General features: G+C 41.1%; 1 protein-coding gene across 2 annotated transcripts in view; it reads right to left on the reverse strand.

Moving 5' to 3' along the window:
• AGPAT1 (1-acylglycerol-3-phosphate O-acyltransferase 1) overlaps positions 1–17,375 on the reverse strand; it is a 51,554-nt gene that overhangs the window by 32,534 nt on the left and 1,645 nt on the right. The window contains exon 2 of one of the 2 annotated variants that reach the window (XM_039336576.1): positions 16,110–16,361. The exons of the other annotated variant lie outside the window; for it this stretch is intronic. Coding sequence (XP_039192510.1) covers positions 16,110–16,119 — 10 coding nt within the window. The 5' untranslated portion in view covers positions 16,120–16,361. The remainder of the gene's footprint in view (positions 1–16,109; positions 16,362–17,375) is intronic. 2 annotated transcript variants of the gene reach the window in all.

Genomic DNA, 17,375 nt, shown 5'->3' on the forward strand with positions numbered 1-17,375 from the left:
GGAAGGAAAATAAACCCCTCAATTCTCATAATACTCAGCAGAGGGGAGAGAGGGATTGTAGGAGTTCCAATCTTACACGTAAGTAAAGACACCTGGTTGGGAGAGGCTGAATTAACATAACAAGCACACTTTGTTGATAAAATGAATGTTGGGGATAAATTTTTATATTCTCTTAGGGCTATATATCAACAACAATCGGCACAAATCATAATTAATGGGGGATTAACAGAGACATTTAAAATTGAAAAAGGTACAAGACAGGGATGCCAGTTGTCGCCATTGTTGTTTGTTTTAACATTGGAGATTTTACTGATTAAAATTTGTGAATCAACTATAATAAAGGGAATAAAAATAAAAAAGAATGATTACAGGTTGAGAGCTTTTGCAGATGACTTGGTTGTGACATTATCTCAATTCAATCGATTATAGACTTGATGGAAATTATAACTCAGTATGGGAAAGTTTCTGGTTTTAAGGTAAATAACAATAAGACTAAAATGTTATCTAAAAATATGACTATGAAGGAAAAGGAAATGTTAGTTAAATTGACAGGTTTTGAAATAGTGAAAAAGGTTAAATATCTGGGAGTATATATTACAGCTTCTAATGCAAAATTGTATAAAAATAATTATGAGATATTATGGGTAAAAGTTCAAAAGGACCTAAACAATTGGAAAAAATTGCAGTTATCTTTGTTGGGGAGAATTGCAGCTGTTAAAATGAATGTTCTACCAAAGTTTCTTTTCTTGTTTCAAATGATACCAATTTTGAAAAAAGATGCCAATTTGGATGAATGGTAGAAGGGTATTAATAAATTTATTTGGGCGGGGAAAAAAACAAGAATTAAACTTAAGATCTTACAAGACGTACGGGAAAGAGGAGGACTTAAGGCGCCTAATTTGAAATTACACTATGATGCGATGCTTTTAACACTGGTTAGCGATTGGCTTAATTTAACAAATAAAAGTATACTTTATCTTGAGGGAGGGGATTTATTATATGGGTGGCATGCATACCTAATTTATAACAAAAAAGTTGACCAAGTTTTTAAATCTCATATTTTAAGAAGTGCTTTATTGCGTGTCTGGAAGAAGTATTATTATAAGTTAAATTATAAAATACCAATATGGGGGATTCCTGGACACGCGATAGAGGGTGTATCTATGGATGTGAATTTGGATAGGATTTCTTATAAGGAACTACTTAAATTGGTAAGGAACGACTGGCAATTAAAACCGTTAGTTGAGTTAAAGCAAGAAAATATTGTACAATCTTGGTTTCAGTATAATCAATTGTTGGCTAGGTGGAAGTTAGATCAAAAGGTTGGTATTACTTCAATGGATGAGAATTTGGTAAAACAGATTAAAGATCAAAACCGAGCGCATATAAAGAGAATTTATAATGCTTTAATAGAATTGGATTCGGAAATGGATTTAGTTAAATATTGTATGGTAAAATGGGCCCAAAATATTCAGGAACCGATTCCATTGGATATATGGGAGGTAATTTGGGTTAGAAATGTAAAATTTACCCAGGCCCAAAATTTAAGAGAGAATTTTTATAAAATGTTTTATAGATGGCATCTGGATCCTAAAAAGTTGTCTTGTATGTATCCTAACTTACAGCCCAAATGTTGGAGATGTGGTGGTTTGGATGCTACTTATTTTCATATCTGGTGGACTTGCAGAAATGTAAAAGCTTTTTGGATTAAGATTTGGTGGAACATTCAAAAGATTTTTAGGATAAAGATAAAGTTTATTCCACAATTATTTTTATTGGGTGTTATTATAGATTGTGATGTTAAAGAAATTAATTTGATATTGAATTTGATAACTGCTGCAAGGTTATTGGTAGGGCAATATTGGAAGAAGGATTGCTTGCCTACTATAGAAGAATGGATGCTTAAAGTGTCAAATTTAGCAGAAATGGCTAAGATTTCTGCTTATTTGAAGGATCATTCACAAGAAAGATATATTTCGGTTTGGAGAAGATGGATAGATTATATTCAGAATAAATATGGGACTAAAAAGTTCCATTTACTTTATGAGTAAATTTTAGAGTATTATTATTATTAATAGTTTATTATAGTGAAATTTTTATTAGTTTTATTATTTTTAGTATTAATATTGTTTAACAATTTGGATATTGTATTGTTCAAGAATTAGGATATTAACTTGTTTATATTATTATGTTTATTTTTAATTTGTTTATTTTTATGTTAAAGGGGAGTTAAAGTGCATTATGGACTTGGTTATTTATAGAGTTGGTTAATGTTAGATTATAATTATTTTATTTGTTACCCTGTACTCAGCTCTGGGAAGTGGGGGAGGGGGTGTTTTAGGGTGGGTGGGTTTTGGGGTGTATATTGTAACTTTTATAAAACTTTTCAATAAAAAAAAGAATACTCAGCAGAGGGGAGGGAGGGATTGTAGGAGTTCCAATCTTACACGTAAGTAAGGACACCTGGTTGGGAGAGGCTGAATTAACATAACAAGCACATTTTGGCGCACGGCATTAGATTGCTGGTTCCCTGAATCCTGCAACATGCAACAAAATCAACCGTAGGTGCAGGGCCCAGGTGGAGGGGATGGCTTAGAACAGTGGTTCTCAACCTGTGGGTCGGGACCCCATTTGGGGTCGAACGACCATTTCATGGGGGTCGCCAAACCATGCTGTCCATCATTTTGTTCCCTTTTCCCTAGCTGTCCTACTCCCTCTTATTGGTGGCCACACCCACTTGGGGGTCACCACAACATGGGGAACTGTATTATGGGGTCACGGCATTAGAAAGGTTGAGAACCACTGGCTTAGAAAAATGTGCTGAAGAAGCAGAGATATGAATTCACAGCCTTCTGGATTACAGGCTACACACCTGTGCCAGCTTTCTTGTTGCCACTCATGTCACTTGGAAAACTTCTGCGGCAGCTGAGTGACCAAGGATGGGCCTTTGTCTTTGGTCTTCCCAGATGGATTAAGTTCTCCAAAGTTACAACTCAGCCCTGGCATTGCCACGGCCTCTCCCTATTGTTAACAAGTACAGATAATCCTCATTTGGCAACTGTCTTATTTAGCAATGGTTTGCAATTGTGATGATGATGATGATAATAATAATAATAAAGTTGGAAAGGACCTTGGAGGTCATCTAGTCCAACCCCCTGCTCAGGCAGGAAACCCTATACCATTTCGGGCAAATGGCTGTCCAGTCTCTTCTTAAAAACTTCCAGCGTTGGAGCATTCAGTTTCTGAAGGCAGGTTGTTCCACTGGTTAATTGTTCTAACTGTCAGAAAGTTTCTCCTTAGTTCTAAGTTGCTTCTCTCCTTGATTAGCTTCCATCCGTTGCTTCTCGTCGTGCCTTCAGGTGTCTTGGAGAATAGCTTGACTCCCTCTTGTTTGTGGCAGCCCCTGCGATACTGGAACACTGCTATCATGTCCCCCCTCGTCCTTCTCTTCTCTTCAAGGTCTTCTGCTTGAACAGAGGGTTGGGCTAGAAGACATCCAGGGTCCTTCCAACTTTATTCTGTTGTTGTTCTCTTCGACTCCACTCCAGAAGTCCCCCTTTAAGCTGCGTGGACTTCAACTCCCAGCAATGCTGGCTGGGGAATTCTGGGAGTTGAAGTCCATGCAGCTTAAAGGGGCCAAGATTGAGAAATAGTACTCTACTCTACCCCACTCTACTCTAATCTCCCACCACAGCCATATTGGGGAGAAGCAATAATCTCACCATGGCACGGTCTTGAAACTCAGAACAAGTCCACTGAACCAGTAATGTTTATCCCTGATCCACCGTGAACTTGAACAAGTGCCAATTAGCCCCAGGACAGGTATGGAAGTTATTCACTGAAGTCATCAATTCCTTCCACGGGGACAGAGTAATCAAAAAGAGATTTCATCTCAGTGATGAACAGAAAAGGAAGTGAGAAAGGACAGCTAGTCATTCTATGTAAATGTCGTTTACATCAATGAAACATTAAACATTACTCACTATGTATGGGATAAATTATATCCTTTGGTCACACTAACAGTTAAAATAAGACAATAACTCCCGGAGGAATTCTGGGGGTTACACCCATAATTTTTAGGGCTTGAAATCACAGTCACCTAGTACGCCCTTCTAACTCAGGATTTTAGATGACTAAGTAGAAAACAAATGATGTGCAAATAGACCTCCTTCTACAAGCATTCGTTAAGCGACCATTAGAATAGAATAGAATAGTAATAATAATAATTAATAATAATAATAATGATGATGATGATGATGATAAAAGTTGGAAGGGACCTTGGAGGTCATCTAGTCCAACCCCCTGCTCAGGCAGGAAACCCTATACCATTTCAGACAAATGGCTGTCCAGTCTCTTCTTAAAAACCTCCAGTGTTGGAGCATTCACCGCTTCTGGAGGCAAGGTGTTCCACTGATTAATTGTTCTAACTGTCAGGAAGTTTCTCCTTAGTTCTAGGTTGCTTCTCTCCTTGATTAGTTTCCATCCGTTGCTTCTTGTCCTGCCCTCAGGTGCTTTGGAGAATAGCTTGACTCCCTCTTCTTTGTGGCAGCCCCTGAGATATTGGAACATTGCTATCATGTCCCCCCTCATCTTTCTCTTTGTTAAACTAGACATACCCAAGTCCCCTGCAGCCCTCTCCTCACCAGCAACCCCCCTGGAGGAGAGTCGCCCCCCCCAGGTGCGGCCCACACAGTAGCACAGCGAAGTAGATAGCCAGGCAGCAGGGACAAGACTCTGCCCTCGCACCCCATAGCGTGAAGATAATGCTGCGGGGTGTGGGCGGAGGGCATGGCTGCTATGGTGCTGCAGGGCTACCTAGGTGATCTGTGGTGGGCCATGGAGGCAGTGTGTGGCCCTACGGCTGGGCGGGGCAGGGGGCGGACAGGGGCAGAGCAGGCAGGGCGGGAGGCAGAGCAGGGGCAGAGCAGTTTTTGGCCACTCGGTCTCTAAAAGGTTCGCCATCACTGGCCAAGGACATGGCAGCTGGGCAGCGGGGACAAGACTCCGCCGTGATGCCCCGTTTTGGGCAGTTGATGCTGCGGGGCGTGGGCAGAGTGGGGGCTGCCATGGTGCTGCTGGGCCACCTGGGTGATCTGTGGCAGGCTGAGGGTGTCCCTGTAGGCGGGCAGGGTGCAGGGACAGGGCGGGATGGGCAGGATGCGGAGTCAGGGCAAGGCCAGGTTTTGGGCACTCTAAAAGGTTCGCCATCATTTGCCTCAGTGCTGTTTGTCAATCTGAACCCAGACTGAAAGTGGTTCTTATAAAATCTACTTCCCCACCACCACCAACCACCCTAAACCAACTGCAAAGCCAATCACCTTCTCAATAACTTTCCACCAAAACGGGAGACAGGACAAAATTGTCCCAACTCAGGAATGGCACTGCCGGTATTACCTCCCTCAGACTCAAAATGGAAGGATGTCCTCTCTCAAGGAAACACTACAGTTCATTTAGTGACCGTTTGAAGTTATAACGGCACTGGGAAAAAAGTGACTTATGACCATTTTTTCCTCAGGGTCACCTGATTTACATTCTGATGCTTGACAACTGGTGCCTATTTATAACCGTCGCAGCGTCCCGGGGTCACGTGATCCTCTTTTGCCACCTCCTGACAAGCAAAGCCAATGGGAAAGACAGCTTCACTTAACGACCGCGTCACTAACTTAACAACGGCGGTGATTCACTTAAGAACTGTGGCAAAAAAGATCGTAACATGGGGCCAAATTCACTTCACATATTTTTCACTTTGCAATGTCATTTCTGGGTTCAATTGTGGTCGTAGGTCGAGGGCTACCTGTATTGCAAGGGTCCAACCAGTCTTCGACTTCAGAGGTCCCCCAACCTTGGCCACTTGGCTGAGGAATTCTGGGAGTTGAAGTCCCCAAGTCTTAAAGTGGCCAAGGTTGGAGATCCCTGATCTACTTGAAGGCCTTAACTAGCCCGAAAAGGCATGGAACTATCTAAAACTCAGGTCCCCAACCTTTTGAGCACCAGGGACCAATTCTGCGGAGAGGGGTGCATGGTTTTCCGTGCTGCCGCTTGTTTGTGCGGCCCAATTTCTGGCAGGCCACAGCCCGGTGCCAGTCCACAGGGACCCCTGATGTAGAACACAGCTTGCTAGACTGACAGCCCCCAAGAACCCTGTCCACCTCCTCAGGACCCAACAGGCTCAAATTCAAATTCATCTCGGAGGGGGTCTGAAGGATTGCCTCCACCAATTGCCGGTTATAATCCTCACAGTGGCTTTGCAAATGTTCCTCCAACCCCTTCTGACCCAGAAGGTTTAGGGTTGCCCTTTACAAAGTTGACCAACAGCAATAATAATAATAATAATAATAATAATAATAATAATAATAATAATAATAATAATAATATAAAGTTGGAAGGGACTTTGGAGGTCATCTAGTCCAACCCCCTGCTCAGGCAGGAAACCACTGGTTAATTGTTTTAACTGTCAGGAAGTTTCTCCTTAGTTCTAGGTTGCTTCTCTCCTTGATTAGTTTCCATCCGTTGCTTCTTATCCTGCCTTCAGGTGCTTTGGAGAATAGCTTGACTCCCTCTTCTTTGTGGTGGCCCCTGAGATATTGGAAGACTGCTATCATGTCCCCCCTCGTCCTTCTCTTTGTTAAACTAGACATACCCAATTCCTGCAACCGTTCCTTATATGTTTTAGCCTCCTGTCCCCTAATCATGTTTGTTGCTCTTCTCTGTATTCTTTCTAGAGTCTCAACATCTTTTTTACATCGTGGCGACCAAAACTGGATGCCGTATTCCAAGTGTGGCCTTACCAAAGCATTGTAAAGTGATATTAACACTTCGTGTGATCTTGATTCTATCCCTCTGTTAATGCAGCCCAGCACTGCGTTGGCTTTTTTGGCAGCTGCAGCACACTGCTGGCTCATATTTAAGTGATTGTCCACTAGGACTCCGAGATTCCTCTCACAGTTACTACTATTGAGCCAGGTGCCCCCTATGCTATACCTGTACATTTGGTTTTTCTTGTCTAAATAAAAAACACTGTTTCACTGCTCTTATCTCCAGGATATAATCCTAAAGAAGGCTCTCACCCATATTCCCTTGGATTCACTGGTCTTCCTCTAGGAGTCTTCGGTGCTGCTTTATCATCAGGAAGTCCTCTGAAAACCAGGGGACTCACCAGCATCCACAAGCAGGCAGACTCTGCTCAGGTGTGATCCGATCCTCACTGTCGTGTTCTCATTCCAAGCAGCCCCTTAAGATCTCAAGTCAAGCGATGCCTCAGGGGTCCCGAGTTCTCTCTGAAATCCAACCAGGTCTATCAGACGCCTGGGATGGACTAATTAAGTCGGTCCTTCTTCCCAGACAGAAAAAAATCGATCATAATGAGCCACCACCATCAAGAATGTAATCAAGAATAGGATCTTGGCCTATCATAGGTGTGATCGTAATTTGCACTGTGCAGCAGCTAAGAGCAGCACTTCCAACCTGAAGCCTCCCATCACCCAAGAACTGAGTCATCCAGAGACAATCCATCGCTCAAAAGGTCCCATAAACAAGGAAGCATAAATCTATTCTGTTCTGATCTGCCTAGGAAGTTGCTCTGGAGGCTCCATTTGGAAAAACTAATCACCAATCGAAGACTCAAAATGCTACCTAAAAAAACCTTTCCAAACCCTCTACGAATAGCAGCATATCCAAAAACCCATCCTAACATACTCCAGTGGTCCATCTTCAATAACCTAGCAGTCCAGGTTCCAGTATAGGCAATTATTAGAAAGATGGAGTATAGATCAAAAAGTGGGTTTTGCTATGGAAGATGGGAATTTGATGAAACAAATTAAAGATCAAAGTAGAACTCATATAAAAAGAGTTTATAATGCTTTAGTGGAATTGGATTCAGAAACAGAATTAGTTAAAGATTGTATGGTTAAATGGGCTCAGAATTTTGAAGAGCCGATTTTATTAGCTACATGGGAGATAATTTGGGTGAGGAATGTTAAATTTACTCAAGCTCAAAATTTACGAGAAAATTTTTATAAAATGTTTTATAGGTGGCACCTTGATCCACAAAAGTTGTCTCGTATGTATCCGAATGTACAGCCCAAATGTTGGAGATGTGGTTGTTTGGACGCAACTTATTATCATATTTGGTGGTCATGTAGAAATGTAAAGGCTTTTTGGATTAAGATTTGGTGGAACATTCAGAAGATTTACACCACAATTATTTTTGTTAGGTATTATTGTAGATTGTGATGGTAAAGAGATTACCTTAATGTTAAATTGTATTACGGCAGCAAGGTTGCTGATTGGGCAATACTGAAAGAAGGATTCCTTGCCTACCATAGAAGAATGGTTTCTTAAAGTTTCTTATTTATCAGAAATGGCAAAAATTTCAGCTTTTCTTAAGAGCCGAGGTGGCGCAGCAGTTAGAGTGCAGTACTGCAGGCCACTTTAGCTGACTGTGTTCAGCAGGTCAGCGGTTCAGATCTCACCGGCTCAAGGTTGACTCAGCCTTCCATCCTTCCAAGGTAGGTAAAATGAGGACCCAGATTGTTGGGGGCAATGTAAATATATATATACATTGCTTACTGGTGTACACCGCTTAGAGAGTGCTTGCACTTAAAGCGGTATATAAGTCTCGTAAATAAATAAATAAATAAAATAAGAGAGATATATCTCGGTGTGGAAAAGATGGGTAAATTTTGTACAGAATAAATATGGGATTAGGAAGTATTATTTAGCTTTTGAATAATTTATAGTTTAAAATGGGTATGGTTGGATTTGTAGTTTCTATGTATTGGAGTTAAAGTACTTTAAATTTTTTGGATGTATGTATAGTGGATTGATGTTCACTTAATTTGTATGTTTTTTTGTTTCTCTAACCCTGTATTCAGCTCTGGGAAGGAGGGGGGAGGGTTATGGAGTGGGAGGGGGGTATTTTATTGTAAAAAGTTTATAAAATTTTCAATTAAAAAAAATAACCCAGCAGTCCTGAAGGAAATAGAGGTTTTGACCCATTAGATGGGATATTTTACTAGTGAGAATAGATAGTTGTTAGAAACAGAAGTATTATTATAACTAGAAAGATAGGATTTATAATTATAATATTATATTTCGGTATGAGAAGGGAAATAAGAAAATGCTAAGAGGGTTTGAGTAAGGGAAGCTTTTTGATTGCCCAAATATAACTTATTATGAGAAATTATAAGCGATAGAGACATTTTGAACACTGATGGGAAATTAAAATTAAAAAAAAAAGTGGGAAAAACAGGATATTAATTGAACAAATAGATATTAAGTGCAAATGCAATGAAGATATATTTTGGTTAGAAAAGATATTTTAAACCGACATTATTGATATTATTAGGAAAATGTAACAAAGATGTTTGATGTTCAATTGTATATATGTATTAACACCAAGAAGAATTGTATTTGCATAATATGGGAAAATGTGTAATACAGAAGAAGAGAGGAAGCATTGGATGGTGTAATATTGGGCCTAGATTGAAGAAGTTAATATGTACCACTGAATTACTAATGGACCCAGGACAACACAAGGTGGCGCAGCAGTTAGAGTGCAGTACTGCAGGCCACTTTAGCTGACTGTGTTCAGCAGGTCAGCGGTTCAAATCTCACCGGCTCAAGGTTGACTCAGCCTTCCATCCTTCCGGGGTAGGTAAAATGAGGACCCAGATTGTTGGGGGCAATGTAAATATATATACATTGCTTACTGGTGTACACCGCTTAGAGAGTGCTTATACTTAAAGCGGTATATAAGTCTCATAAATAAATAAATAAACACGTTATTTATTAAGTACGTATGATTGTAAAACTAGAAAATTAATAAAATGTTTATTAAAAAAAAATAAAATAACCCAGCAGTCCTGGCACTGCGATTTGCGATTTAAAAAAAAAATCCATCATAAAAGCTTCAGTACAGATAGTCCTTGACTTACAACTGTTCGCTTAGTGACTGTTTGAAGTTACGACAGCAATGAAAAAGGTGAGATGACTGTTTTTCACACTTAGGACCGTTGCAGCATTCCCCCATGGTCACGTGATCAAAATTCAGATACTTGGCAACTGATTCATATTTATGACAATTGCAGTGCCCAGGCAGGGGTCACGTGATCACCTTTTGCGACCTTTTGACAAGCAAAGTCAATGGGGAAGCCAAATTCACTTGACAATTGTGTTCCTAACTTAATCACTGCAGTGATTCACTTAACAATTGTGGTAAGAAAGGTTATAAAATAGAACAAAACTCAATGAACAACTATCTTGCTTACTAATGGAAGCTTGAGGCTCAATTGTGGTCATACGTCAAGGATTACCTGTATGCTTTAAGTCTTTATTGGCTGAAAACATTCTAAATCAAGTGTTTCTCAAACCTGACAACTTTAGGATGTGTGCATTTAATTGTCAACTGTCAACGCTGTTAACATCAGATGTTTTTGCGTTGACAACAGATGGAAATGTAGCCATCTTTTACCTTTTGCTTTTAGAGTTAAATGATGCTGGGAGGCGGAATGTGAGCGAGAGTCCAGCTAGACATAACAATATTGGACCTAGCCAGAGAAACAAGATTATTGTAACAAGAGCTGATAAGGAATTGGGGGCTGGAGAAGCTTCAAACTAATTGGGGAATGTGATTTAGGACTGTCGATTGGAGGAGGGAATTGTGCTTTGATACGGGGAAGGGAATTCAGTTTTTGGCTTTGATTATGCAGTGCCCATGTTATGCTACTCAAAATAAAGATTCTTTAAGATAAACAAACAATTCTCGAAGTTCTTTTGAAGAGTTTCAGCTGTCGGAACCATGACAGTAACTGAATGTTATATACTAGATTCTTCCGACATCTATGATTCCATGTTGTTGTTAGTTGCGAAGTCGTGTCTGACCCATCGCGACCCCATGGACAACGTTCCTCCAGGTCTTCCTGTCCTCTACCATCTTCTGGAGTCCATTTAAGCTCACGCCTACTGTTTCAGTGACTCCCTCCAGCCACCTCATTCTCTGTCGTCCCCTTCTTCTATTGCCTTCAATTTTTCCCAGCCTTAGGCTCTTCTCCAGTGAGTCCTTCCTTCTCATTAGGTGGCCAAAGTACTTAAGCTTCAACTTCAGGATCTGGCCTTCTAAAGAGCAGTCAGAGTTGATCTCCTCTAGGACTGACCGGTTTAATCGCCTTGGAGTCAGGGGACTCGCCAGGAGTCTTCTCCAGCACCATAGTTCAAAGGCCTCAATTCTTTGGCGCTCAGCCTTTCTTATGGTCCAACTTTCACAGCCATACATTGCAACTGGGAAAACCATGATTCCATATAGTTCCATAAAATAATAGATGTCCACCTATTTCAGTATATACATAGAAATGATATCAGACTGTATCATCATTATCGTAGGCTTTGTACCCTGGTTGTATTAAAATCTAACAGACTCTTGGAAGAATTTGAGCACAATACAGGCACTCCTCGACTTGCAGCTTAACTGAGCCCGCAATTTCAGTCATAACATGACAGTCATTAAGCAGATCATCGCATGACCACACCCGATTTTACAACCTTTTGCACAGCGGTCAAAAAGTGAAATGCAGTAGTCATTAAGCAAACCCATTGTTTGCTATGGGGCGTTTTTTGCTGGAAACTGGAAATAAACATTGTTTTCCAGCAAAAATGTCATAAATTGCAGTTGTGAATGTGGGCCAGTTGCCAAACACCAAAATGCGATCACGTGACCTGGGGGGGAGGAAATGTTTGCAGAAACTTCAAATCTGGGTGATAAATAGCTTTTTCGGGGTCCATGGTAACTTGGTCACTAAGCAATTGGTTTTAAGTCAAGGACTACTTGTATAGAGATGCAGTCCTGATAGACTGTGTAACTTCTTTGTAACATAATGCAAACAAGAGAATGCTTCCAAAATCCACATTTAATCCATCTAGTTGCCGGATCAGAGATCTTTAGTCTGATGACACCGAATGCAAACATCTACATCTACGTTAAAGAATAAAAGAAAGCCTCTAAATCTTTAAGAATCAAATGAATCCCCATTAATAACATGGTAAAATATGGTCTAGTGCAGGGATAGGCAACCTTCGCTCTTTTATGACTCGTGGACTTCAACTCCCAGAATTCCTGAGCCAGCCATCCGGAGGGGAAAGGGAGAGATTTCCAAGCTGAGCCATGCTGGCTCAGGAATTCTGGGAGTTGAAGTCCACGAGTCATAAAAGGGCCAAGGTTGCCTACCTCTACATTAGACCAAACCAGCTTTCTATTCTAACCACTATGCCAGACTTTCATTTCAGCAGAAATGAAACTCTGTACTACTAGAAACTACTAGAAGGAAACCCGTTCCCACAATTACAGTGATGAAAGTTTGCGAATTCTTTACAATTATCCATGATCCACAGTGCTGTGATCTATTATGTGCTCAGAGCTTCACTTAAGCCAGTGGTTCTCAACCTTTTTAATGCCACGACCCCCAACCAGTCGTAAGTTGAGGACTACTGAACCGGTCATAAGTCGAGGACTACTCAACTGGTACAGCACCGTTTGCAGAATGGGACTTTTGGCGGGCTCAGCAGGGCAGAGACAGCTTGGACAATTCCTATTGGCCTTTGAAAGCCAATAGAATTAGACTCTATTCTATATTGACTCTATATTGAGCCGAGGTGGCGCAGCAGTTAGGGTGCAGTACTGCAGGCCACTTTAGCTGACTGTGTTCAGCAGGTCAGCGGTTCAAATCTCACCGGCTCAAGGTTGACTTAGCCTTCCATCCTTCCGGGGTAGGTAAAATGAGGACCCAGATTGTTGGGGGCAATGTATATATATATACATTGCTTACTGGTGTACACCGCTTAGAGAGTGCTTGCACTTAAAGTGGTATATAAGTCTAATAAATAAATAAATAAATAAATATTCAAGAGAGTCTATTCTATTGGTTTTCAAAAGCCAATAGAATAAAAGGGAGTAGCACAGCTAAAGAAAAGGGGGGGAAAATGGCGGACTGTGTTGTTTGGCGACCCCCGTGAAATGGTTGTTCGACCCCAAATGGGGTCCCGACCCACAGGTTGAGAACCACTGACTTAAGCTATAATCGAGATTCCAAAATACAAAATTTCTTCTATTTTGGTCATTCAACTGATCTATTGGTGTGTTTAGGATCATTGCGTGACCTGGTTACATATTCTTTTCCAAACAGACTCAGTGAATGTTTGCTTAACAGGCTCAATAAGGGCATGACCTACTACGCTGTCTGAGATACTGTTTTTATTGGTTAATTATATCTCTAGCTATTGATTTTGAACCAGTCACTTAGATCACATTCCAGATTCCAGATAGTTCTACAGGGCTCAGAAACGTTTCCTCACCACTTGTAGAATACTAAGAGGAATGGAAATAGCAACAATCGCTTAATAGGCCACCCTGGTTTTAATTAATGACTATGTTTTGATAAAGGCTGTGTGTATTACACAATATACTATAGTTTGCTCAATCATAATTTAAAAACCCACAACTGGCTCAGCTAACAGACTACAGTAAACCAGGGTGCTAAAATGGTTTATAAATCACACCGGTTCTAACATATGTCAGTGAAACATGGCCACTAACCTCACAATTGATACAAAAGCTACGTGTGGCGCAAAGAGCCATGGAAAGATCCATGCTCGGTATCACAAGACAGGATAGAAAGACCCACACATGGATTTTAGAGAACAAACAAAAGTATACGATATCATCAAAGAATGAAAGAATTGAAATGGAAATGGGCTGGTCACACAGCAAGAACTGATGGCAGGTGGACCAAGGCAGTCATAGAGTGAATCCCACTTGATAAAACAAGACCTAAAACAAGATGGAGCGACGACATCAGCAAGTATTGCCATCTCAATTGGCAAAAGAAAGCTCAGGACCGTATTGGTTGGAAACATGCGGAAAAGGCCTTCATCCTGCAGTGGATAGACCAGGGGTCTTCAAACTTGGCCCTTTTATGACTTGTGGACTTCAACTCCCAGAATTCCTCAGCCAGGCACAGACCCCTGGGATAGACAAATGGCTAACGATGATGATGATGTTAAATCACATACTGAACCATGTGCAAGGAAACCACATTATGGTTTAAACCTGGTTATATTAAGTATTACATGTCGTGAGAAGCTTGTCTATTATGGTTTATTCATCAGAACTTAATTAAAAACGACTCATAATGCATGAATGTAATCAAGTTGCCTAATTGGGAATAACATTTAGAGCAAGTTATAATGCCCAACTGTGCAAATTTAAATTATCATCTTGCAAGCTTGCCGAAGGGGTCTTGCCCCATTGCTGTGCAACAGATGCCATGTTATGTTGACCTTCCCCCACAACACCAAAAGGAAAAGTGAATTTAATCATTATCAACCTAAGAGCAGTGGCAAGGCCATTATAATGCAGGTGATCCTCGACTTACGACTACAATCGGGAACAGAATTTCCACTGCTAAACAAGGTGATTGTTCAATGAGTCTCACCCAATTTTATGAGCTTTCTTTTAACCATAATGGTTAAGCAAATCACTGCAGTTGTTAAATGAATCACGTGGTTGCTAAGCAAATCCAGTTTTCCCCCGTGATTTTGCTTGTCAGAAACCAACTGGCAAGGTCTCAAATGGTGATCACGTGACCCCAAGTCAGCTATTTTAAATATGTGCTGGTTGCCATGCTCTTGAATTCAGATCACATGGACCGTGGGATGCTGTGATGATTGTAAGTGAAAGGCACTGTCACTAAACAAGTGGTTGTAAGTGGAGGAATTGGATATGTCTAGTTTAATGAAGAGAAGGACGCGGGGGGACATGATAGCAGTGTTCCAATATCTCAGGGGCTGCCACAAAGAAGAGGGAGTCAAGTTATTCTCCAAAGCGCCTGAAGGCAGGACAAGAAGCAATGGATGGAAATTAAGCAAGGAGAGAAGCAGCCTAGAACTAAAGAGGAATTAATTTCCTGACAGTAAGAACAATCAACCAGTGGAACAACCTGCCGCCAGAAGCTGTGAGTGCTCCAACACTGGAAGTTTTTAAGAAGAGACTGGACAGCCATTTGTCTGTAATGGTATAGGGCAGTGATGGCAAACCTTTTAGAGACCGAGTGCCCAAACTGCAACCCAAAACCCACTTATGCATCGTTGGGTGCCGGGTGGGTGTGGCCCATTGGCTGGGCGTGGCCCATTGGCTGGGTGCGGCTGCAGTGGTAACGGCAGAGTGGCTGGGACTAAAAAGTTCAATCAATCAATTCCAACTTTGCAAGATCTTTTTTTTCCCCACAAGAAGTTGAAATTGACTGATTGATTGAATTTTTTTTTTGCACACGGCAGCAGAGGCCTAAAGCGAAAAGGTTTTATAAAACCTAGCTGAAGGCCTAGGACTGGGGTGACGGCGTGCATGCCCACAGAGAGGGCTCTGAGTGCCACCTCTGGCACTCGTGCCGTAAGTTCGCCACCACTGGTATAGGGATTCCTGCCTGAAAAGGGGTTGGACTAGAACAGGGGTAGGCAACCTTGGCTCTTTTATGACTCGTGGACTTCAACTTCCTGCTGGCTCAGGAATTCTGGGAGTTGGAGTCCATGAGTCATAAAAGAGCCAAGGTTGCCTACCCCTGGACTAGAAGACCTCCAAGGTCCCTTCCAACTCCATTATATTATTATTATTATATGTACTTATTTAAAACTTTATATTCCAAACAGTGGAATGTATAAAGGTAGTCCTTGACTTACAAACAGTTCATTTCGTGACCATTCAAAGTTACAATGGCACTGAAAAGTGATTTGTGACCGTTTTTCATACTTACGACCATTGCAGCCTCTCCATAGTCACGTGATCAAAATTCAGATGCTTGGCAACTGACTCATCTTTATGACTCATCTTTATGACGGTTGCAGTGTCCTGGGTCATGTGATCCCCTTTTGCATCCTTCTGACAAGCAAAATCAATGGGGCAGCCAGATTCACTTAACAACCATATTGCTAACCTGACACCCGCAATGATTCGCTTAACCACTGTGACAAGAAAGGTCGTAAAACGGGGCAAAGCTCACTTAGGAAATATCTCACTTAACAGCAGAAATTTTGGGCTCAATTGTAATCATAAATCAAGGACTTACCTGCAGTCATCTCCTATAAAAGTGTATTTGGTGGCCTTAAGACAGGTGGATGACAACTCCCAGAATTTCCCAGCCAGCCACGATGGAGCAACACTGATCTAGACACGCTTTCTCTTCTGTATCACCCATCTAGAGTTTTTTTCAGTGCCTTTGACTCAGTGTTGACTCCTATCAACTTCCTAGACAAGTCCCTGCAGTTTTCTTGGCAACATTTTCGGAAGTAGTTTGCAATTGCCGCCTTCTTCCTGGGGGCTGAGAAAGAATGATTTAGCCCAAGGGCATTCAGCTGACTTTGTGCCTAAGAGGAGGCTAGACCTCATGGACTCCCAGTTTCTAGGGCCTGGCACTTTAACCCTTACACCAAATTGGCTCTCCACCTACCTTTCTCATCTCTGAAAGACATCTAGCTCATGACGTCACCGGCGAAAACCCTGGAGGGCCTTAATTCAAGTCTTGCAACACTCTTATTCATGTGTGAAAATCTTACATTCCTATTCAGAAGCAGTATTGAGCAATCCTTGAGCTTAGCAATCCTTAGATTTCCCCCATCTAAATACTTTTGTAGTAATCCTGATCTATCTAGCAAGGATCTTGTAAAGGGGGCTGAAACACAAAAACAGACAAAATATTTAAAATTCCCCAAAAAGTGGCATGTAACTAATAAGAGGGTTCTTATTACTTTCTCATTATTGTTATACGGTGTTCTTACTATTTCCCCATGACTGCTATGGATATTTTTACTAGGAGGGTTTTTTTTTTAACCAATTACCTCTTCTAATGCTGGATTTTGCATGAGACTCCAAAGTAGTACAACGAAGCCCATACACACTGCTTTAATTTTAGAATGATACAATACTCCATCATTACAGGCATATCTAGTCACTACACTGTTCCAAAGTCTTCCTTATTAGACCTGTCTGTCAAAATTCAAGAGCCTTAGGTTTTAATCCCAAGATTAAACCAAGACAAAGTGGTCTTCCAAATAGGATTTTCATGATTGATAAAATGGAGTTGATCAATGCCATCCCAATAAGGCTGTTGCAAGAATGATTGAGAAAAGAATTCAAGGCACTTGGTTGCTCAGGATCACTATTAAGGGAAAGAGAAACCACTTAAGAAAACCAGAGGCCATTAGTAACCCTTGAACAAAGCCAGCCTAGCACAGTACTTGCCTATCTCAAATACATTCAAAGGATGCTTATCTTTTCATAATTAATCCACTAAGCTCCTTCCACCACAGCTGCAAGAACTCACTTGAACATTATG

This window comes from Crotalus tigris, unplaced genomic scaffold (assembly GCF_016545835.1).
Source record: "Crotalus tigris isolate CLP2741 ecotype Arizona unplaced genomic scaffold, ASM1654583v1 scf7180000017666.379230911805:20528666, whole genome shotgun sequence".
In the NCBI taxonomy this organism is placed as follows: Eukaryota; Metazoa; Chordata; class Lepidosauria; order Squamata; family Viperidae; genus Crotalus; species Crotalus tigris.